General features: G+C 46.2%; 1 protein-coding gene across 7 annotated transcripts in view; it reads left to right on the top strand.

The window, feature by feature from the left end:
* Nucleotides 1-24,006, top strand: part of DGKD (diacylglycerol kinase delta) — a 111,025-nt gene that overhangs the window by 57,486 nt on the left and 29,533 nt on the right. For all 7 annotated transcript variants that reach the window (XR_005989655.1, XR_005989656.1, XM_041768363.1 and 4 more), the window contains 8 exons: nucleotides 14,457-14,561; nucleotides 14,807-14,939; nucleotides 16,180-16,286; nucleotides 16,680-16,805; nucleotides 16,916-17,018; nucleotides 17,640-17,802; nucleotides 20,610-20,718; nucleotides 23,447-23,586. Coding sequence is in view for 5 of the 7 variants with exons in the window: in XM_041768363.1 (XP_041624297.1) it covers nucleotides 14,457-14,561; nucleotides 14,807-14,939; nucleotides 16,180-16,286; nucleotides 16,680-16,805; nucleotides 16,916-17,018; nucleotides 17,640-17,802; nucleotides 20,610-20,718; nucleotides 23,447-23,586 (986 nt within the window). In the remaining 2 variants the exon portion in view is untranslated. The remainder of the gene's footprint in view (nucleotides 1-14,456; nucleotides 14,562-14,806; nucleotides 14,940-16,179; nucleotides 16,287-16,679; nucleotides 16,806-16,915; nucleotides 17,019-17,639; nucleotides 17,803-20,609; nucleotides 20,719-23,446; nucleotides 23,587-24,006) is intronic.

The raw sequence follows: 24,006 nt of genomic DNA, 5'->3' as shown, positions 1-24,006 counted from the left end.
GGGTCTGGAGCTGGGGGGCAGCTTGTCACACATGTGTTTTGGGTCACTCCTGAGTGCACCTGCAGTAGAGGTGGGGCTGCTGGGCTTGGCCCATCCAGGAAGTGCAGTGCCGTGTGAGGGCAGGACCTGTGGTTCTGACATCCTCCCTTGTAGGCTAACACGAGACATAGCTTCATTGACTTTTGAAGCACTGTTGTGTGTAGAAATGAGTCCTGCTGTTTCCGGTGCACTCTCTTGTGCAGCCTCAAGGACCAAGCCACATGTCACAGCTGGATAACAGAGCTCTGTGACCCTCACGTGTGCTTACTTGGACTCAGCATATGCAGAGGACCAGATTTGGATTTCTTAGAGAGTGTGCACCAAAGGTGTGTCCCCATATTTCCTTGGCGGGTCCGACATTTCATGAGTTTGCACTACCTACAAATGACTTTAACAAGATAAGATTACACTTCTAATTTGTGCCAAGGGAGACCATAGATGCCCTTGTCCTTAAGAAATACAGCATTGTTCTGGAGTTACTCCCTATTTTCCCAATTTAAACATATTAGATATTAGAAAGTTGATTTCGGTTACTTATTTTTATTTATTTATTTTTAAAAGATTTATTTATTCATGAGAGAGAGAGAGAGAGAGAGAGGCAGAGACATAGGCAGAGGGAGAAGCAGGCTCCATGCCAGGAGCCCGACCCGGGACTCGATCCCCAGACTCCAGGATCACGCCCTGGGTCAAAGGCAGGCGCTAAACCGCTGAGCCACCCAGGGATCCCCGGTTACTTATTTTTAATTAAGCCTTTGGAGATCATTTGTAGATTGACATGGAATTGAAATAATACAAAGATCCTTTGTGTTCTCTCTCTAGTCTCCCTCAGTGGTAATGTCTTGGGAAACTGTAGTACAACATCACAACCAGCATCACAACAAGGATGTTGACAATGATACAGTCAAGCACCAGAATGTTTCCATCTCTACCAGGATCTCTGGGTTGCCTTTGAAAGTGGTTGAAAGACACCCACTCCCTTTAACCTCTGCCACTACCAATCTGTTCTTCATTTCTGTAATTTTGTCATCTCAAGAATGCTGCAAAAATGGGAACATATAGTATGTACCCTTTAGGGATGGGCTTTTTTCACTTAGCATAACTCTCTGGAGCTCCACCCGGGTTGTTGTCCTATGATAGTTGTTGCTTTTTATTACTGAGTAGTATTCCATGGAAGGGGTGTGCCACAGTGTGTTTAATCATTTACCACTCAAGGACACCTGGCTTGTTTCCAGTTTTTGGTGATTGCAGATAAAGCTGCTATGAACATTCATGGACAGGTTTTTGTGTGAACACAAGTCTTCATTTCTTTGGGATAAATTCCCAGGAATAGAATTGCTGGGTCATGTGGTAACTGCATGTTTGGTTCTTTAAGAAATTGCCAAACTGTTCGGCTGAGTGGCTGTGTGATTTTACTTGCTCACCAACAATATGAGCTAGTTTCTCCACATCCTCTCCAGCATTTGGTGGTGTTACTGTTTCTTATTTAGCCATTTAGCAGGGGTATAGTAATAGTGCATTGTGATTTTAATCAGCATTTCCTTACTGGCTAATGGGGTGGAATACTTGTTGTTATGCTTATTTGCCTCCGTTCATCCCCTAACACCATCAGGGTGTGGCCTGCAGGGATGGATGTTTCTACTTAGCCTTCTTGGGGTGCCGGAGCACCTCGTTTCTGCCTGGTGCTGTTGGAGATGAGGGCCACTGTGTTTTCTGTGGTGTTTGGTTGGAGTAGAGTGGTTATTGGCAACACTGCTATTGATTTCTATCTTGTTAGGCTGTTCCTTTCTTGGTCCCATGGCTAGAGAGCAGGCTTTTTAACTCTTTCTGGGTGCTGGCTTCCTCAGCTCCGCCCTTGCATGCATGAGGCCAACAGAGATCTGCTGCAAGTCCTTCTGAGGCCCCGAGGGCCCCTAGTCTGTTGGGGCCTTCCTCTCTCCACCTTTCACAGTCTTCTCACATTTAAAAAATGTCTCACGTCCAGGGTTTTAGTTGCACTTAACCAGAAGAATAGGAAAAAGTACCTCTCAGCTTCTTCCTGGAAGCAGAAGTCTGCTTGTTACTTGTATCTGTTTTCTGGACCTGCAGATCTGAGGAGTGTGAGCGGCCCTCAGTCCCGGCTGCATGTCTGTCCCCGCTGCTCGTCGTGGCTTTGGGCCCATCTCAGGCCCAGAGCCTCATGTTTATTGCTGTTCAGCTTGTTTGGTTTGGCCTGTGGTTCCAGCATGACAATTTGCGGGATCTTGATCTTTTTGTCATATAAGGTCACATTTACGAAGGAGAGGCACATCCAGATAAATCTGTGATTAGAAATTGCTGGACAGGATGTGGCTAGTGAGTCAGGGACTGCCCTCGTCATCCTCCTCCAGACCTTCTTTCTTTCTGTTCTCATTGAACACTCCTGGGGAACCTGGTCAGAGTGGGCGGGGCAGTGGGCAGATGACTCAGTGAGATGTCCCTGTTGTCCTTGCCCCGATGCTCCAGCCCAGTGCCCCTGCCAAAAAGGAAATGCTCCGTGCCAGACACTGCGAGTCTGAGAGTGCAGGAGGACTCTTGGCGAGTGCTGGTTCCTCCCCTACCTCAGGCCCTCCGTGCCTGGACATATTCCTGGTGCAGTCCTGCCGGGAATCCAGGTGGGACGCCGCTCTTGGGGAGAGGTCAGGAGCCAGCCTGCCTGGTGTCCTGGCCCCTGCTTCCTCAGCCCAGGGATGTAGGGCCTCAGTTTCCTCTCCCAACATCTACTTTATTAGGTTGTGGAGAAGATGTAGTGTGCAGATATCCGTAAACACGCAGCAGATTTCCCGAGACTACTCCGTGCCTGACTGTGGTGCTGCCACTGTCGTCTGACACTCTGTTTCTGTCCCTGTCATAGGAGCTAGTGTGTGTGAGCATCAAGTGCATGTTCTTCATTTAAACACCACTTCTGCAGGTCTCTGGCCTGGCGCCCTGTTCCCCTTGGTCTCCCAGAGATCATTGCCTGTACTTTAATAACCTCCTTGGCTAATTCTTCCCAGGACACTGGACGATATTTGTCTGGCTGGGGTGTCTTAGACTTGTTTGGAGGAGCTGGGTGTTCCTCATACCTCCTGTAAGATCATTTGTATGAAAGGATGGAAGCAAAAGTTCTCATTTCAAATAAAACTTCTAAAGCTCTTTTTTGGAGCCTTTAGCATATATTATAAACTTAAGGTTTTATTTTGTTTTATTTTTCATCATGATAAGTGTACTCTTTAATCCCCATCACCTCTTTCCACCTTTCCCCCACCCACCTCCCCTCTGATTCTCTATAGAGCCTGTTTCTTAGTTTGCCTCTCTCTCTTTTTCCTTTGTTCATGTTTTCTTAAATTCCACATGAGTGAAATCATAATGGTATGTGTCTTTCTCTGATTTATTTCGCTTAGCATTATACTCTAGCTCCATCCGTGTTGTTGCAAATGGCAAGATTTCATTCTTTTCTATGGCTGAGTAATACTCTATCATATATGTATTTTTACACACACACTACATCTTCTTTATTCATTCATCTATCAGTGGACATGGGCTGCTTCTATAGTTTGGCTGTTGTAAATAATACTGCAGTAAACACAGGGGTGCATGGATCCCTCTGAATGAATATTTTTGTATTCTTTGGGTAAATACCTAGTAGTGTGATTACTGGATCTTGGGCTAGTTCTGTTTTTAATTTTTTGAGGAACCTCCATATTGTTTTCCACAGTTTGCATTCTCACCAACAGTGCAGGAAGGGTTCCCCTTTCTCCTCATCCTTGCCAACACCTGTTGTTTCTTATGTTGTTGATTTTAGCTCTTCTGACAGGTGTGAGGTGATACCTCACTGTAGTTTTAACATGTATTTCCCTGATGATGAGTGATGTCAAGCATCTTTTCGTGTGTCTGTTAGCCATCTGTAGGTCTTCAGTGGAAAAATGTCTATTCTGCCCATTTTTATTTTTTATTTTTTTATTTTTTATTTTTATTTAAATTTATTTATTTATTTATGATAGTCACAGAGAGAGAAAGAGGCAGAGACACAGGCAGGGGGAGAAGCAGGCTCCATGCACCGGGAGCCCGACGTGGGACTCGATCCCGGGTCTCCAGGATCGCGCCCTGGGCCAAAGGCAGGCACCAAACCGCTGCGCCACCCAGGGATCTCCTCTGCCCATTTTTAAATTGGATTATTTGGAGTTTTTTTTTTTTATAAGTTGTATCAGTTCCTTGTATATTTTGGATACTAACCCTTATCAAATATGTCATTTGCAAATATCTTCTATTCAGTAGGCTGCCCTTTAGTTTTGTTGATTGTTTCCTTCACTGTGCAGGAGCTTTTTATTTTGATGTCTTCATAGTTTATTTTTGCTTTTATTTCCCTTGCCTCAGGACACAAATCTAGAAAAATGTTGCCACAGCCAAAGTCAAGGGAAATTACTACCTGTGCTCTCTTCAAAGATTTTTATGGTTTCAGATCTTACATTTAGATATAATTCATTTTGAGTTTTTTTTTGTATATGGTGAAAAGAAGTGGTCCAGTTTCATTCTTTTGCATGTAGCTGGCCAGTTTTCCCAGTATCATTTGTTGAAGAGACTGTCTTTTTCCCATTGCATATTGCCTCCTTTGTTGAAGACTAATTGACTATATAATTGTGGGTTTATTTCTGGGTTTTCTATTTTGTTTTACTGATCTTTGTGTCTGTTTTAGGCTAGTACATACTGTTTTGATCACTATGGCTTTGTAGTATAAATTGAAGCCTGGAGTTGTGATACCTCCAGTTTTGTTTCTAAAGATTGCTTTGGCTATTTGAGGTATTGTGTGGTTCCATACAAATTTTAGCATTGGTTTATACTATTCCTATTAAAAATGCCATTGGGATTTTGATGGGGATTGCATTCAATCTGTAGATTGCTTCGGGTAGTATAGACATTTTAACGATATTTGTTCTTCCAACGTGAGAGCATGCAGTGTCTTTCCATTTCTTTGCATTGTCTTAAATTTCCTTCATTACTGTTTTATAGATTTCAGAGTACAGCTCTTTCACCTCTGTGGTTAAGCTTATTCCCAGATATTTTATTGTTTTTGATGTAATTGTAAATGGGACTTTTTTTTTTTAAGATTTTATTTATTCATGGGAGACAGAGAGAGAGAGAGAGAGAGAGAGTCAGAGACACAGGCAGAGGAAGAAGCAGGCTCCCTGTAAAGAGCCCGATGCAGGACTTGATCCCGGAACTTCAGGATCACTCCCTGATCCAAAGGCAGTCGCTCAGCTGCTGAGCCACCCAGGTGTCCCTGGGACTGTTTTCTTAATTTGTTTCTGCTGCTTCATTCTTAGTGTATAGGAATGCAACGGTTTTCTGTACATTGATTTTGTATTCTTCGACTTTATTGAATTCATTTATCAGTTGTAGTTTTTTGGTGGAGCCTTTAGGGTTTTCTATGTATAGTATCATGTCATCTGCAAATACCGAGAGCTTTACTTTTTCTTTGCCAGTTTGGATGCCTTTTATTTCTTTATGTTGTCTGATTGCTGTGGCTAGGACTTCCAATACTATGTTGAATAAAAATGTTAAGAGTAGACATCCTTGTCGTCTTCCTGACCCCAGGTGGAAAGCTCTTGTGTTTTTGAGAGTAGGATGATGTTGGCTGTGAGTTTTTCATGTATGGACTTTATTATGTTGAGATATGTTGAATAGGTCCCTCAAGACCTACTTTGCAGAGGGTTTTTTAAATCATGAATGGATGTTGTGCTTTGTCAAATGCTTTTTCTGCATTTTTCTGTCGAATTGATCATATGGTTTTTATCCTTTCTCTTATTGATGTGACATACCACATTGATTGTTTTGCAAATATTTAATTACCCTTGCATCCTGGGAATAAATCCCACTTGATTGTATTATTTTTTTAAACATACTTTCAGATTAGGTTTGCTAGTATTTTGTTGAGGATTTTTGTATCTTTATTCATGAGAGATTAGACTGTAGTTCTCTTTTTTTGTGTTTTTATCTGGTTTTGGTTATCGGGGTTGATACTGGCCTGATAGAATAAATTTGGAAGCTTCCCTTCCTCTTCTATTTTTTGTAATAGTTTGAGAAGAATAGATATTAATTCTTCTTTAAATGTTTAGTAGAATTTGCCTGTGAAGCCTTCTGGTCCTGGGCTTTTGTGTTTTTGGGAGTTTTTTGATTACTGATTCAATTTCATTGCTGGTTACTGGTCTGTTCAAGTTTTCTTTTCTTCCTGCTTTAGTTTTAGTAGTTATGTTTCTAGGAATTTATGCTTTTCTTCTAAGTTGTCCAAATTTGTTGGCATATAGGTTTTCATAATATTCTGTTATAATTGTTTGTATTTCTGTGGTGTTGGCTGTTATTTTTCCTTTCATTAGTGATTTTGTTTGAGGCCTCTCTTTGCCCCCTCTCTTGATAAATCTGGCGAGAGGTTTATCAATTTTGCTGATCTTTTCAAAGAATCATCTCCTGGTTTCATTGATCTGTTTTTTTTTTGTTTGTTTGTTTGTTTATCATTTATTTCTGCTCTAATCTTTATGATTTCCTTCCTTTTGCAGGGTTTGGGTTCTGATTGTTCTTTTTCTGTCTCCTTTAGGTGTGAGGTTGGGCTGTTTGTTTGAGATTTTTCTTGTTTTTTTGAGATAGGCTTGTATTGCTATAGACTGCCCTCTTAGAACCCACTTTTGCTGTCTCCCAAAGATTTTGGACTATTGTGTTTTCATTTTAATCTGTTTCCGTGTACTTTTTGATTTCTTGGTTGACCCATTCATTGTTGAGTAGCATGTTGTTTAACCTCCATGTATTTATGGTCTTGCCAACTTTCCACACTGGACCCAATGGATTTAATAGACATATTCATAACCTTTCATCCTAAAAGAGCAGAATACACATTCTTTTCAAGTGCACATGGGATATTGTCCAGAATAGATGAGATACTGGGCCACAAAACAAATCTCGACAAATGCAAAGAAAAATTGAAGTCATTCTGTGCATCTCTTCTGACCACAGTGCTGTGAAACTGGAGATCAGTCATGAGGCTTTGTTTGTTTTAATAATTATTTTTTTAAATAAGAATTCCTGCCTGTACATGGTACAGAAATTGAAAGGAAAAAAGGTTTATGCAGGAAATTTCCAGGTTCTCAGAGGTTCCCTTATTAGAGGCCACTAGTCTTTTTTCCTTTTATACTCACATTGTTACTTGAGCACTTGTTCCCTGAAAGTGCATTAAGAAGTAGCTTCAGTCTCTTCAGTGACTGTGTAGTACTCCTTTGTGTGAATGCACCACAATTTATGGAGCTAGTCTCTGTCAGGCTTACCTCGATCAGTATTTGAATTATTTACACTCTTACTGTCCTTATAATGAGTGCTGCCCTGAATAACCCTGTATATACTGTGAATGGCAGTTCTCATGAAGATATATTTGTTGGTTAAATTTATAGAAGCACTATTGCTAAGACAAAAGATGTGTATTTTAAAGTTTGCTAGATTGGGGCGCGTGGGTGGCTCAGTTGGCTAAACATCAGACTCTGTTTCGGCTCAGGTCAGGCTCTCATGGGTCAGGAGAATAGAGCCCAGTGTCAAGCTCTGCACTCAGCTGGGAGTCTGCTTGAAGATTCTCTCCCTCTGCCCCCTGCCTCCCACTCATGCTTGCTCATGTGCTTTCTCTCTTTCCTTTTCTCTCAAATAAATAGATAAATCTTTAAAAAAAAATTGCTAGATTTCACCAATGTTCCCCATAGGAGCTGTACTAATTTATACCGTAACATATGGGAGTTGACGGCATAGTATCAAACTTTTGATCTCTATGAATACAGTAGGTTAAGTATTTCTTGTAATTTTAATTTGCATTTATCTAATGAATAAGACTAAACATTTTCCCGTGTTGGATCCATCTATCTTCCTCCCTCCCTCCCTCCCTCCGTTCGTTCCTTCCTTCCTTCCTTCCTTCCCTTCCTTCCTTCCTTCCTTCCGATTTATTTATTTGAGAGAGAGCATGTGTGTGGGCAGGGGCAGAGTGATGGGGAGAGGGACAAGCAGATTCAGTGCTGAGTGTGGAGCCAGTGGCAAGGCTCGATCTCATGACCCTAAGATCATGACCTGAGCCAAAATCAAGAGTTGGATCCTTAACCAGCTGAGCCACTCAGATGCCTTTGGATCCATTTCTAACACTATTTTAGTATAGCTCTGTCAGTCTCTCATGTTCATTCACACAGTTCCATCTTCTTTTGCTTATTTCTTGTACATTTGGGTTTCTAGCCAGACTTTGTTCAAGAGTCTGGGCAGCTATGTCATTTTTCTTTCTTTTTTTTTTTTTTAATTATTTTATTTTATTTTATTTATGGTAGTCACAGAGAGAGAGAGAGAGAGAGAGAGAGAGAGAGAGAGAGAGGCAGAGACACAGGCAGAGGGAGAAGCAGGCTCCATGCACCGAGAGCCCCATGTGGGATTCGATCCCGGTTCTCCAGGATCGTGCCCTGGGTCAAAGGCAGGCGCCAAACCGCTGCGCCACCCAGGGATCCCTGCCATTTTTCTTTTGACTCAGTTATGTGGTTGGTTTTATTCCAAGTTCTGTATCCTTTTTACTCAAATATAGCATATATACGGAAAAGTACACTTACTACAAGTGCACATATATTAAGATGTTCCCGATTAAGGAATAGAACATCAGCAGGCTCTAGTAGCTCTCCTGTGGACCCTTGTTCCCAAGAACAACTACAGGACAACTACAGGAAGCAGCTAGCTTCCAGCACCACCAATTAACTTTGCTTGGTGTATCTTAACTTTATATATGTCAATAAAATTATATGAACAATAAGTGTTCTTTTGTGTCTGGCTTCTTTATTTCAGTATTGTAAAATACATTGTTATTAGCAATAGATGGTTTGTTCTCATTGTTCTGTGGTTTTCCATTATACTGATATGTTACAGTGTATGTATCCACTCTACCAATGCTGATTGTTTGAGTTGTATTCACTGTATGCCAGTTAACAGTAGTGATGCCATAAACATTTGTCTGTGTCTTGATGGGAAGTGTTTGGGTGGAATTGCTGAGGTATAGGGTATACATGAGTTCAAACAGTTTACTGTTTTCCAAAGTAGTTGCACCAAATTGTCTTCCTACCAGCACTGTATGGGTATTCTAGTCAATCCACATCCTCACCGATACTTGGTATTGGCTATCCTTCTCAGTTCAGCCACCATGAAAGCTACTTCATGCTGGGATTTTATATTAATTAATTAATTAATTAATTAAATATTTTATTTATTTATTCATGAGAGACAGAGATAGAGGTGGAGACACAGGCAGAGGGAGAAGCAGGCTCCATGCAGGGAGCCCAACGTGGGACTCGATCCTGGGTCTCCAGGATCACGGCCTGGGCCAAAAGCAGACGCTTAACTGCTGAGCCACCCAGGGATCCCCATGCTGGGATTTTAATGCCCACTTCCCAGATCACTAACAAGATTGGGTCCATTTTCATGTGCCTTATTGATCATTTGTGTAATAGGTGTTTGAGTCTTTTGTCCATTTTTTTTTATTAGTTGGTCTATTTTACTGATTGTTTTTATTTTTTAATTAGTTTTTAAAAAAGATTTTAGTTATTAGAGAACGTGGGGGTAGTGGCAGGAGAAAGAGAGAGAGAGAGAGAGAGAGAGAGAAAGCAACCAGATCTCAAGCAAACTCCATGCTGAGCCGGCAGCCTGATGCGAGGCCTGATCCCATGACCCTGAAGATCATGACCTGAGCCAAAACCAAGCACCCCTTGGTAACTTACTGAGCCACCCAGGTACCCCTTTTCTTGGTGGTTTTTAAGCTCTCTTACCCTCAGGAGAATTTCAGTAAGTGTCTGAAGATTCATTCACCTCTGTTTATTGCTTTCATGGCCTCTGCAGATTAGGAGAGAACTGCTTCTGCCATGTTCTCTCTGATACCCTTTATCTTTTAGTCTCTCTTGTCTTGCCGGCTCCAAGGTCTGTAGCGTGCTCTCACTTTCCAGTTAGTGGGTTTCTGTGTCGTGGTCTGTCATCTTGCTCTGTAGTATTCATATCCCTTGGTACCAAGTCTGCTTATTCCAGTCATGGATCCCGGCCCACTGAATCTCTGTGATGTCACTGATTCATGTATGACCTTACTTTTAATTTGCATTTACCATTTCGTTGATTTAGTTATGTGAGTCATTTCTTTGCTTGAAAAATACAGAGCATTTTGGTCTCTAAAGTCTTTCCGGTATGAAGGCTGGATTTTGGGACCAGTTTCACCTTTTTTGCATCATTCCTTGGTGTCTAAGAGTTATGGTCTTGGCTGCAGTCCAGAGGGACAGTTTTATTATTTCTAGGAATATCTCTTCCTGCCTTCTTCCTGTCCTGGTGAGCTGCATGAGCAGCCAAGAGCGGTCTCATCCAGTACCTGCTTCTGTCCTGGGGCCTGTCTTGCCCACTCTGTCTCCAAAATCAAGGAATTGAATAATAAGAAGCCCTATCCAAGACTGCTCTTTCATTAGCACCCACTCGTTTTCCTTTTCTTCTGAGGAGGCCCTTTTGTCCTCACGTCTCTCATCCGTTGGCCCCAGGCTGGTGTTAAGGAAACAAAGAAGCCTTTGTTGGGGTGTGAGATACTGCTGGTTGGTGTTTGGAAGCTTCCTCAGGGCCAGAGGCTATTGAGGACCTTGCCGGGGAGACCAGGGTGAAGAGGAGCCTTTCAAGGAGTTGGGAGTCATGACCAGTCTTGTGGACTGCTAAGAAATATGGATTCTGTCTCAAAGATGACAGAACATGGTGGGAGTCCTCTGTGGGAGTCTTCTGTGACAATTCTCATGATCTGGGACATGGACTGTTGGTACTAGGATAGTCTGGAGGGGTGGGGAGGTGTCACATGGCCCTATCAAAGAGATAATGCCCTAAGATCAGGCGCTAGAGACTGAAGTAGCCCGGAGAATCAGGGTGGCTGCTGTGTGTGAGAGCATGCTTCCATGCTAGTGTGACGCTGGGGTGTGCCCCAGAGGGGCACGTGGAGGCACAGGGAGGGGATGTAGCTGCTCCCAGTTACACAGCCCGTCAGGGCTTCAGACCTGGAGGAGTATCCTAGAAGCCATGTGTCTGGCTGTGCAAGTCCTGTGCACACTGGTCCCTTTCAGTCTCCTGACAACTCAGGTGGTGAACTCCTGTCATCCTCGATTTCCAGAATGGAAACACGGACAGTCTGCCCACGTATCCTGGCCACTCGGTGGTGGGGTAGGGTTCAGCTCTGAGTCTGTCTGAGGCTTCTTCAAACCTGCTACACAAGTAAGAATTTTTTTAAAACGACTTAAATCAGGTTCTTGGACATTTATCTGTCCATGTTTCCTCCCTGTAAACAATCACGCAGATTGAGGAAGTGAGGTCATCTATCATTTGTTTCATATTAGCTCCCTTTAAACACAACAGTTTTGTGTATAACTTGCCGCCCTGTGGTGCCCAGTACTCACGAAGCTATTCCATGAAACCCCTCTCCTTTGGCATGTAGAAGATGATGGGCCCAAAGATCCATCTTCTCAGACAACATAGTTGAGTTCTGGAATAACGTGGGCACTTCATCTTGTAACGGTTGTCACAGGAGCAGCAGAAACAAGACCTAAAATAGAATGGACATAAAAAATGTCATTGTTCTCTTCTGTTAACTATCATATTGCATAACTCTTAACTCAGAACCCTGAGTTCTTGAACTGTATTTATTACACTGATAAAAATTTGAATTTTTAAAGTTTTATTTAATATTAAAACTCACCCCAGGATGAAAAATAAAGAAATGTTTGCTGAGATTTTATAGACAGTCACAGATGAAAATTTCTTAAAGTACAGACCCCAGGCCATTGGCAGTGGCCAGCTCTCCCATGGGCTTCCCTGACTGTACAAAGCACCCACCAGCCCCATTCACGTGCCCGCTTTGTTTTCAGGGCCTTGTCAGTGTCTTTAATTGTTTTCTTGTTTTTCTGTCTCTCCCCACTGTAAGTTGTATGTGAGTAGGAACCTTGCCTGTCATAGTCTTGGAATCTTAGGTCTAGAGCAGACACTCAGCATGGGCTTGCTGGGCAGATGCTGGGATATGGGCTATTCTTGGTACTCTCCATGTATAAAGGAGAGTGGCTGCCCCCTGTACCCCCACCCTCAGGAGGTCATTGAACTTCTCCCATCCTCTGTCATCTGTCCTCCAGCCTCCTCCCGCCCCCCTCCTTCCCCAATCTGGCCCCTATGTGTGGTTATCCTAGTGACATGAGAAAATGAACTATGCATTTGTGACCCAGTTCTAATTATCCCCTTCTGTGATTAAGCTTTATAGGTGGTCATAGAAATCACTAGAGATAGTTTATAAAACACCATTTCTAATATTTCTGAACCAGAAACACGATCATCTAATAATTTAAATTGGGTGTTGCTAATTTTAAATTAAAGCTATAAGATGGGCAGAAATCCAAAAGTTAAGTAACATGTTTTATAGGTGAATCCTTGGGAAGCAGGTATTTTCCTGACACCGCTGGTTGCAATGCACAAGCCCTGGGGAGGGAGTTTGGCAGCAAAATGACACGAGCTTACTCTTTGTCAGGGCGGTTCTGCTTCTAGTAACTTCTCCCCCAGATACACTGGGAAGCATGTGAGGCCAGTGAAAAGGCTGCTCGTTGCGGCACTGTTGGAGATAGAAAAGGATTTTCAACAACGTAAATTTCTATTAATAGGGACCTGGTTGAATAGATTTTGGTGCTTCTGTCCAGGGAGCTCTGTTGCAGCTATAAGAAACAGCAAGGAAATGCTCCGTGTTGCTAAGGAGAGGTACGCAGAATAGGGAATTAAATGAGAAAGCAAACGTGGAGATACATATGTGTGATATACTACTGTTTTAAAAAGGGAGAATAGGAATATATATATATATATATATTTTTATTTTTTTTTATTTATTTATGATAGTCACAGAGAGAGAGAGAGGCAGAGACACAGGCAGAGGGAGAAGCAGGCTCCATGCACCGGGAGCCTGACGTGGGATTCGATCCCGGGTCTCCAGGATCGCGCACTGGGTCAAAGGCAGGCGCCAAACCGCTGCGCCACCCAGGGATCCCAGGAATATATATATATATATATATGTGTTTGTGTCTGTCTTTTAAAAACCATACTCTTATTTTTTCTTCTTCTTCTTTCTTTTTTTTTTTAAAGCTGCCTATGGGGAAAGGAGGGAAGCCGGGTGGAGGGGACATGAGTAAAAGCTGGACTTCTGACTGTACCTATTTTGTAGATTTGATTCTGGAACCATGTAGATATTTTACATCATTATAAAACAAAAGTACATAAAATATTAGGACTTTCGCAATTTTGGTAGATAATGTCAAATTTTTCACTAAAAAGTTTATACCCTACTTAGCTCTTGTTAGCGCTGGAGGAGGACTCTTTTCTCCCATACTTCTGCCAACACTGGATTACCATCTTTCAAAACTTTGCCAGTCTGATAGGTGAAAAATAGTTGGCTGTTTTCATTTGTGTTTCCTGATGCCTAGAGCAGTTAACTATCTTTTTGTTTATTAGCCCTTCTGTATTTCTTCTCTGAAATGCAAGTTCATAGCCTTTTTTTTTGTAAGGAAGATTTTTTCTATTGATTTGTAAAAACTAGTTATATGTAGTTGATACAATTTTCATTTGTTGATTATTACCAGGTTCCTGACCTCATTTCCAGTTAAGTTGTTCAGGCCCTTGAGTGTAGTAGCTGGTGGTTTTTCTCTTGTCCCACGGTATGAGATTTTTGTACAAGGACATTATGTATGATACATTTGAAATGCTAACATTATATTTAGAGTAACTTGGACCACTTTTCCTTAAACTGTTCAGGTGCTGGACCTCAATTCGTGAACTCTTTGGAGTGTGATAGCAACTGTGTTTTCTTTCCTTTTTAAAATTTTCCTATGGCTCATTACCATGTCTAAGTGGTAGGTGGTTGGTGAATGTCCACTTACGTTGATTTTTGGTGAATGTATAAACTAAATCCCCCCCCCCTTTTTTTTTTGGTTTGAGACTTTTCTTTTAAATTTTTTTTTTTTTAATTTTTTATTTATTTATGATAGGCACACAGTGAGAGAGAGAGAAGCAGAGACACAGGCAGAGGGAGAAGCAGGCTCCATGCACCGGGAGCCCGATGTGGGATTCGATCCCAGGTCTCCAGGATCACGCCCTGGGCCAAAGGCAGGCGCTAAACCGCTGCGCCACCCAGGGATCCCGGTTTGAGACTTTTCTTGGTTTTTAATGACCATGATGAGCATTTTAATATCATTCATTTGGGATTCTGAATGAATCAGTCTCTTTTCATTAAAAAAATAGATATAGTGAAAGTAGATTTTGAAGAAGTTTTTATGGTTGTTAGCATTTGTTTTTTGTTCATTGCTTAATTGCTTGTCTTTCTTGTTTCTTTGTAGGTCATCACTCCATGTAGGAAACTCATTTTGTGTGCTGATAACAGGAAAGAAATGGAAGAATGGATTGCAGCACTAAAGACCGTCCAGAACAGGGAGCACTTTGAGGTCCGGAAAGAGGAATGTCCGTTCTTGTAGAAACTCTGCTGTCGATTATCAATCATATTTGGACTGAGCAGCTTGGCACTCACTTTCTCAGGATGTTCTTTATAAAATAAGGCTCGTTGCTCGTCCTTTTGGCTGACCCTTCCTCCTCTCCTCTCCTGGATATTTTTTGAATCTTGTTCAAGTTACCACATTCAGGGATGTCAAAGGGACACCTTATCTTTGCCATCTTTCTTTTGTTCTTCCAGCCTACTCAGTACAGCATGGACCATTTCTCAGGGATGCACAATTGGTACGCCTGTTCCCATGCAAGGCCGACCTATTGCAACGTGTGCCGAGAGGCTCTGTCTGGGGTCACGTCACACGGACTGTCCTGTGAAGGTACGAATGGCGTGTTACTCTGCTGGGAAACATGGCTTGAGGTTTCACTTGACAAAGCTTTAGAAACCCTTGAATGGTCACCACAAATCAATCAGTATAAAGTAATTTCTGGGACTCTGTGCTTGTTTATTTTACCTACCAGGGAGTCTGGTAAATTATTATTTTGTACAGTAACGAAACAACGTTAAAAAAAAAGGAAGTGGTAATAGGGAGACACAAAGAGGAAATGTGAAGAACATAGGGAAAGAGGTTAAAAATCTGTCAGCCCGGTAGTTACACCCTCCTGGGTAAATTGGGCTGTGAATAAATGGATTAAACATGACCTCCCAGATCTGGAGAGTGGGTTACAGTGGTTGTTCAAGAGCAGAGGGCGGGAACAAAGGCGGACAAGCTGTGAACCCCGGGCTAGTGCCTGGTTTTGTATAGCCTGTGAGATTAAGAATGGTTTGTACATTTAAAATGGCGTGGGGCACCCGGGAGGCTCAGTTGGTTAAGCATCCTTCTCTTGGTTTTGGCTCAGGTCATGATTTCAGGGTCAGGAGATCGAGCCCCACGTTGTGCTTGGTGCTCAGCGCAGGTCTGCTTAATAACCTCTCCCTCCTGCTCAGTTGCTGCCACCCCTCCCAGCCTAGCCCTGCTTTTGCACTCTCTCTCCCTCTTTCTTGAATAAAAAAATAAAATCTTTTTCTTGAGAGAGTGACAGTATAAACAGGGGGAGGGTGAGACAGAGAGAGAGGGAGAAACAGACACCCCCACTGAGCAGGGAGCCCGACTCCCTGAGATCATGACCTGAGCTGAAATCAAGAGTTGGATGCTTAACCAACTAAGCTATCCAGGCGCCCCTAAATAAATAAATTCTTAAAAAAAAAGTGGTGGAGAAAAAAGAAGACGACAACTTTGTGATATAGAAACCTTGTGGTCTTTAAGTTTTGGTGACTGTACATGTAGCATGGTCCATGGTGGCACTCGTGCCTCTGGGCAGGGCTGAGGAATTGGGTCAGGGCCTGTGTATGGCCCATGAAGCAGACTCTTGCTATCCCACATGCTGGTCTCACTGTGATCAGACAGCGTGTTCCCTAGCTATGTAGTTGACAACATGGGGAGTGCTCCGTGTTCCTTCCCAGCTGTCCTAGAAGAGCGGACAGGTCATGCTGGACCGCTCCTCAAGCATGGGGAGCATTGTCCTGAACGAGGCTTGAAAAGGTCGAGGCTTGACAGTCTCTTGTCTGTCCTCTCACAGTGTGCAAATTTAAGGCACACAAACGGTGTGCTGTGCGTGCCACCAACAACTGCAAGTGGACCACCCTGGCCTCCATTGGGAAGGACATCATTGAGGACGAGGACGGGGTATGCACTGGGAGAGCCTGCCCGCCACCCTGCCTAGACCCTCTTCACTTCATGCTCCCACTGGGGCAAGAGGCCCCCTGCCTCTGTTGACCTGCACATGCTTCTCTGGCTCTAGGCTTTTGTTTGCCTTGCTCCCACTGTGTGTTTGGAGTTCTGTGTTGGCCGCTGCACCTCAGCCTGGCCAGCCCCTGTGGGTCGTGCTGTGCCACCTGAGCAGAAGGAGTGGGGTGCCAGGCAGCACACCGCAGACCCTGCCCCTCCTCTCCCCGCCCGCTTGTACTGAGGAGAAAGTCTAGGTTGAGTTCATTCCAGGGCATTTTTGCGTGAGGGCTTCTTCACCTGTGTGGGGGGCTCTGGGGATGTCCCTAGTGCACAGGCCTCTATGGTTTGCAGATTGCCATGCCTCACCAATGGCTGGAGGGAAACCTGCCTGTGAGTGCCAAGTGCACAGTGTGTGACAAGACGTGTGGCAGCGTGCTGCGTCTGCAGGACTGGCGCTGCCTCTGGTGCAAGGCCATGGTGAGTGGGTGCAGCCCCCAGTACATTCTCAGCCCCCCTCAAAGCGCCCACTCTCACAGTGCCAGGGAGACTTCCAGGGGATGCCAGTGACCCCTTGTGATCTATTCCAGGTGCACACGTCCTGTAAGGAGTCCTTACAGACCAAGTGCCCACTGGGCCTGTGCAAGGTGTCTGTCATCCCACCCACCGCACTCAACAGCATCGATTCTGACGGTGGGTGCCTCACGCTGTCCTGGCTCACCCATTTCCTCAGCCTCCCTTCTCCGGGCATCCTCCCCTCCCCCATGCCAGAGGGGGTTACCCTGGTGATTTGAGGATGTGGTCGGGGAGAGGAGACAGCCCAGGGGTGCTAAGTGGAGTCCTGTGGCCGTTGGGCACACTTGGACGGGAGCTGGTGCTCGTGCTCCATCTGCCAGCTTCCATCTGGCAGCACATGTGGAGCCGCATGCTTACCTGAACCTGCTCACCTGTCCAGATGGTAGACGATGGTGTGTGTTAACAGGCGTCGGTAGGAGGTGGGAAACTGGGGCACGGATCTCAGAAGGTAGCTCCTCCAGATTGAGAGTAGAAGGGAAGGACAGCAGCGAGGCGCATGGTCTTGCTGAAATTGAGTCACGTAAACACAAGGTCCAACTGGATGGAACTCCCGTTCTTCTCCGTGGGGAAGGGTGATGCAGAAGACTGTTTATCGAGGTCTTATTGGTGACTGGGTGTGTGCATGGAAGTTACAGGTCTCTTGCAGGGGTCAGCTGCTTTTTCTATGGTTGAGCCCCGCACTGGGCTCTTGGCGTAGCTTCCTCATTGTCCCCTCTCCCTTTCCACCCTCATGTCCAGGCTTCTGGAAGGCCACGTGCCCTCCATCCTGCACAAGCCCATTGCTGGTCTTTGTCAATTCCAAAAGTGGGGACAACCAGGGTGTGAAGTTCCTCAGAAGATTCAAACAGCTGCTGAACCCTGCCCAAGTCTTTGACCTCATGAACGGAGGACCACACCTCGGGTAGGAAGCCAACAAAATAGGTCTTTCTTGGAACTTTAAAGCTGTCTGAAGATAATGCATGCTCATGAACAAAAAGATTCAGAGATACAGAAACATCTAAATAGGGGGTAGAAAGTCTTTGTTGAACCATCCCCTCCCCAGATCCCATTAGCGAAGGCACCCACCCTTAACAGCAGAATAGAGCCGCCTGTCTTTCTGGCTTTTGAATGTGGATTTCACTTGTGCAGACACGTTTAAATCAGGTCACCTATTGGGACCTCCTGTCGTGCCTTCTGCTTTCCGCCTGTGTCAGCACAGACATGTTTTTATGTCCGTGATTACAGATCAGCCTCTTTTTCAATGGTGCGTGGTACTAAGGGGGCCTCAAGGGCGAGTCTTCATTTTGGGAGGGCACGAGAGGTCTCTTACCTCACAGGTACACTGCGAGCACTCTACTTGCAGGTACGGTGACACATGCAGATATGTGTAGCCCAGTGTGTGGGGGGCAGGGTAATTTGGACATCTGATGGGTGTTCTTTATATTTTTGTACATTGTGTCATTTGTGGAGAACATTTGCTGCTGTAAATTGTGTCATTTGAAGGAACTCTTAGCTTCCTTGCTTGGCAGCACCAATTCAACGTAGGAGCTCTGAGGTAGGAGCCTTGCTTGGAAGGGAGATTGTCCAGGATGGTTGTGGTGGAAGGTGCTTGCAGACTGTGTTCTCTGGGGTGTATTTGCCTCCGAGGCTCCCAGGAATGTGTTGTTTTGGAGCAGGGTGTTGCTGGAACAGGAGCCTGGGTGCCCCGCAGAGGAGAGGAACGTGCCCAATGGTGCCTGGGGGCGTCTACCTGGCATATCACTTTTCCCCACTGGCATAAGGTGCTGTTGGAAAACAGTCACGGGCTGGGGCTGGCCTGGTCCTCAGAGGCTGTGTTCATGTGTTTCTTCGGAGACACCAATGAAGTGGTGGTCTGTGCCCAGGAGCATATTTGCTGTTGGCTTGATAGGTAGTTAGTTAAAAAAAAAAAAAAAAAAAGGGACCACTGGCAGGGTCATCACAGGCCCTTGTATCCCACACAGGTCTGGGCTGTTTCCCTGTAGGGCACCAGGGTCGTCAGGTGGGTGCCGTGGGATGGGTGGGACCAGCTGGCCATACTACACGACCCGGGAGCAGCCGAGTGCCCATCTGGGTGAGCACACAGACCCCCACCGGCCAGAGGAGTTAGTAGCAGGGGACGGGCCGGCTTTGGAAGCCCCCATGGAAGGGCCGTGGAGTTGGCTGAGGAAGTTCCTGTTTCTGGGCAGCAGCCTTGCCCTCCTGCAGTTCACCACAGAACTTGGAGATACTGCTTCATTTTCCCGATTCCCAGCCTGGATGTGTCACGTCTTCTCCAGAGAAGGGAGGCCTGAGGGAGACCAGTGTTCCCAACGGAGCACACGTGGCCATTTCTCTAGCACCTGAAGGTCAGGTACCACCTTGCTGCTTCAGGACCTCTGCCCTGCTGATAGCCCGAGTTTCAAGCTGTGTCACTCATCCCTGTTTGTTTTCTGCGGACTTCCTCTGGTCGGGACTCTGTGCCAGATGCAAGCCCAGGTAGCTCGGGGTCCTTGTGTTCAGATTGTGCAGCACACGAACGGGTAGAGGTCGCAAGGCAGAGTGATCTGTCACATGGACGGGGTGATGTACAGGTTCTTGAGGAACCCAGGGGAAGGAGCATACAAATTAAACTGGGGAGACTCTCAGTCTCTCTGCTGAGCTAGCATTTGAGAAGAGTTAGTGTTTTAACGGCAGAGAGATGGGTAGCAGCCTCCTAGGCAGAGGATGCTCTGTGCAGAGAGGCGAGGACACAGTGGGGTGGCTGGGGGAGGGGGGACGTGGAGCTGGGGCAGCTGGCGGGCAGCTCCTGGCTGAGAGGTTTGAACCTTTCCTGGAGACAGGTGGCAACTTCTCAAGCTGGACACTCAGGGTGCCTGGTTGGCTCAGCCAGTTAAGCATCCAACTCTTGATCTCAGCTAAGGTCTTGATTTCAGGTTTGTGAGTTCAAGTCCCGTGTTGGGCTCCGCTCTAGTTATGAAGTACTTAAAAGCGTAATAAAGCTAGACACTCGATGAAACTTTTGGGAAGGTTGTGCTGGTGGCACTAATTGGAGTCCCGGAGGAGACATGAGGCCCTTGTAGGGATTAGGAGAGAAGCTGTGGTGGTCTGTACTCCAAGGGGAAGATGAAGTCTGGCTCTGTAACTGGGTTCATAGTGCTGCAATTCTCCAAGGAAGGAAGCTTAGAATGAGGAGGTGCCCATGAGACATGGAGTGACACGTTCTGGTAGATGGGTGCAGGTGTTGTCCTTCAGGAAGGCCTGGGGGCCTCACGCAGGGTCATTGGGATCCGTGTGGTCCCTGAAGCCAAAATGTGGATAAGGCCTCTCAGGAGGGTGAGTGAGGGATGAGCAGAACGCTGTAAGGTGTTCTGAAGGGACATTTCATGTCGCAAGGTGATCAAGAGGATCACAGGAGGGAGAGGTAATGGAGATAAGATTTGAGGGGACCGGGATGGCTCCCACACCTGGGATGGAGGGGCGCGGGGAGACTCCTACAGCCTAGGGCTCCTGAGCTATGGGAGTGAGGGCTAGTGGGCACAGAGGTTGTGGGTGGGCAGCCCTGCAGGCTGGGCCTGAGCACACCTGGGCTCTGCTCCCAGAAGTGTATTCACAGCAGGGGCACAGTTCAGTCTTGAGGAGTGCTGATGGGCTCTTTGGCCCAGGACTCACTGGCCGTCATTTGGCCTTTAGAACGGACCTCATTTCTCTGACATTTTCATTTCTCTGCAGCTTACGCTTATTCCAGAAGTTTGATACATTCCGGATTCTGGTTTGTGGTGGGGATGGCAGTGTTGGCTGGGTCCTCTCTGAAATCGACAGCCTCAATCTTCACAAACAGGTACGTGGACGTGGAGGGGCCCAGGCAGGGGAGCTCGATGCTGTGGTACCGTGATCTCCCTGTCCTCTCAACTGGGTGCGGCAAAAGTCTCGGAGGGAAGAGCAGGCGTCTTGGAGGGAAGAGCAGGTGTCACGGGGCCCAGGAGCTGTGATGTAGGAATGAGAACTTCAGCTAGAAGTGAAGGGAGCTATGAAAGAACCTTCCACTCCTTGGAGGTCCCAGGCCAGGAACAAGTTGGGTGGGGCTGCCATTCCACGGTGCCCCCCCAGCTTTTATTGGGTATGCTAGGCCCTGCTGCTGGTGCCTCCTGCTTGGTGGTCGTGGTGGTGGTGGTGGGGCGGCAGACGTAGACTTGAAAGTCAAGTCACAGAGACTTCGTGTCTCTCTCTCTCTTAAATTTTCCTGATTGGAAAACAAAAAAGTGTTCATTGATTTCCCACCGTGCTCCATCGTCCTCGTTCCTCACCCTCCAGTGCTAACCACTGCCGCTAACTATTTTTCAGACCTCCGGTCAAGATACATGTATGTATAAGACATGATGCAGTTTTAATTTACACAGACCCACATTCCCCAGGCTCTCCAGTTACTGTGTTTTGCCTTGTGATCCTCGTCAGTAACGGAGAGCTCTGTGCTGGTTTTCTGCTGGGCGGAGCCGTGCAGCACGGGTTGGCTCGCCTCCCTGCCCTGGGGGGTTGTGCCCGGGTGCCTTCCTGAGGCTGCAGAGACACCCTTCCCCTTCACTGTCTCTTGCTCATCATCTTTCTTTTGCCCAACTAGGTAGAGAAAGGTATGTTTGATTCTTATTTAATACTGATCAAGTCAAACATTTCTGTTAACTATGAATTTTTAGGTGAATCAGGTGTCCATGTTTTTGGCCTAGTTTTCTATTAGGATATTTACCTTTTTAAGACATACTAAGGATCATTGTTACATTAGGGATATTATTATATATTAGGACCAACTCCTGTCGGTCATATTTTTCTAGGTTTGTCATTTGCTTTCAACACATTTTCCAGATCTTTGACCTGACTTTGAGCATGTTTTTCAGACTTAGCCTTCTCTCCCGGCTGCTAGCGTGGGTGGTCTTGGTAGGTGGGGGGACTTGTCTGTTTAGCCCTGGGCTCTGGGATGATGCTGAGAGCCGCCTGTCTGAACCGGGTCTGAACCGGCCTGTGCCTGTCAACTGCTCAGCGCGGGCGCACACTGCCCCCTAGTGGTGGAGGTGGGCCAGGACACTTGCGCCCTCATTTAAGTCTGTTGACTTCCTGGATTATTTACAAGTTCACCATCACTGATCAGGAGGAAGGCGGGGAGGCCAGTCGTTTGTTTTCATCCATTCAGCTCAGTCCAGCGAGCATTCATCTCCTTTGGCTTCTCTGTCGCACTTGGTCCTGATCACTCCCCTGCTTGCCTGGCTTCCCTGAGATCCCACCCTCACCCTCTCTCTGTGTTTTTCTTCTTCCTGGCTGCCCCAGGTCTGTCTACGTGCCCATAGTGGCTCAAGCCTGGCATTTTCGGCCCTGAGCCCCCCACTCAGCCCCACCACCCTGTGTTTTTTTTCCACGGAGTCTGAAAATATCATCTACCAGACATCATTCTGGATCCTTCCCTCGCCTTCCCTCTTTTCCAGTTAGCTGCCACCCCAGACTGTCTGGGCCACGTCCTGTGTGCTGCTGAGTATACCTCAGCTGCCCTGGGGACTCTGTCCAGGCTGCTCACTGGGGCTGTTCCCCATGGGCAGTTTTGCTCACTCACCCACTCTGCTGAGTGTTCTCTGGTGGCTCCTTGACTTTAGGATGAAGTCCACACTTAAACTTAGTTTATCAGAGTCCCCTGTGGCTCCTCCTTTGTCTCTGCTTCTCTGACTTCCTGTCTCCTGACTTGGCACGTGGGTCACCTCTCCATCTGGAACACTGTTGTGCCTTTAGTGTTCTCTCTGCCCCTTTTCTTAAGGCTCCAACACCGGGTCCTCTCCGACTGGTGTGCTGGGTTTCCTTGTCCTCATCTTCGGGCCGGCGGGGCTTTCTGGCTGAGTTGCTGGCCCTGGGAGGGTGGTTGGGGTGGGTGGTCCCAGGCCGTGCTGTGCTTGGGGAGGACTGGTAGCGCTTCCACACGCTGCATGGCAGAGCTGGAGGCTGAGTTCTTGGGCATCCAGCATCGGGGAGCTTCCTGAGCCCGAACTGGCCTGATGAGAGTTCCAGGTGGAGGGCCGGGCCTGAGCAGCACACACCGTGGCTCTGGGGAGGGTCAGGTGGAAGGCTATAGGCCAAGCACTGGGGCATGCTCAGGTTAGGTGCATGTCCTGGCCCCTGTTTCTGAGGGACTTAGAAGCCAGGAATGAAATGACACTAGTGATGTTTTTGAAAGATGATCTTGGCATTAGTGAATAAGGTGTAGTGGATGGAGAGGTGGTGGGGACTCAGAGAGGTGGGGCTTCCTAGATACTCACAGGAAGGGGCAGGATTGTGGCCATAGCAGTGAAAATGGGAAGGGAGGAGATTTTGGAAATCTACATCAGGGTGGTCCTAGAGGATTAAGTGTCAAGATGAGAAACAGGCATAGTTCTGGAATCTTCTCTTGGCTTAAAAGACCCTCCGTCTGTCTGGTGGGCTTTGCCTAGACTCTGAGAGCCACCCTGTCTTAGAGGAGACCTCTTGCTGAACTTGGCTATTGTCACAGTTAACAGGGAGGGTGTTTAATGCCATGTCTTCCCTCTGTGTCCTGCCAGTGCCAGCTGGGAGTGCTGCCCCTCGGCACGGGAAACGACCTGGCTCGCGTGTTAGGCTGGGGCTCAGCCTGTGACGATGACACCCAGCTCCCGCAGATCTTAGAAAAGCTGGAACGAGCCAGCACCAAGATGCTGGACCGGTGAGTGGAGGGCATTCTCGCACCACACAGGGCAGGGCACCTCGACCAGGTGTTCTCGGCCTGGGCTCCCAGGACGATAGAAGTCCTGTGCAGCTGTTTGTAGAGATTGGACCTGAGAATTATTGAATCATTGTGTCATACGCCTGAAACTAATATAACACTAGACATTAATTATGCTTCAATAAGAAACACAGAAAAAAAAAAAAAAAGAAACACAGGACAGTCAGATGCATCTGAGATGTAAATCCCTGCCCTGTCACTGAGAGTTGCATGAACTTGAGCACTTTCCTCAGTCTCACTGAGTCTTAGATTCCTCGTCAGGAAGGGAAAAATAATCCCAGTTACCTTGTGGGGGTGTTGAGGGATGAGAGTTTAATTCATTTGGTCAATTCAACTAGTGTTTGTTGAAAAAAATATTGG

The sequence above is a fragment of the Vulpes lagopus genome, chromosome 8 (assembly GCF_018345385.1).
Source record: "Vulpes lagopus strain Blue_001 chromosome 8, ASM1834538v1, whole genome shotgun sequence".
NCBI lineage: Eukaryota > Metazoa > Chordata > Mammalia > Carnivora > Canidae > Vulpes > Vulpes lagopus.
Note: the sequence above shows the minus strand (reverse complement) of the source record. Positions and strands in the feature narration are given on the sequence as shown.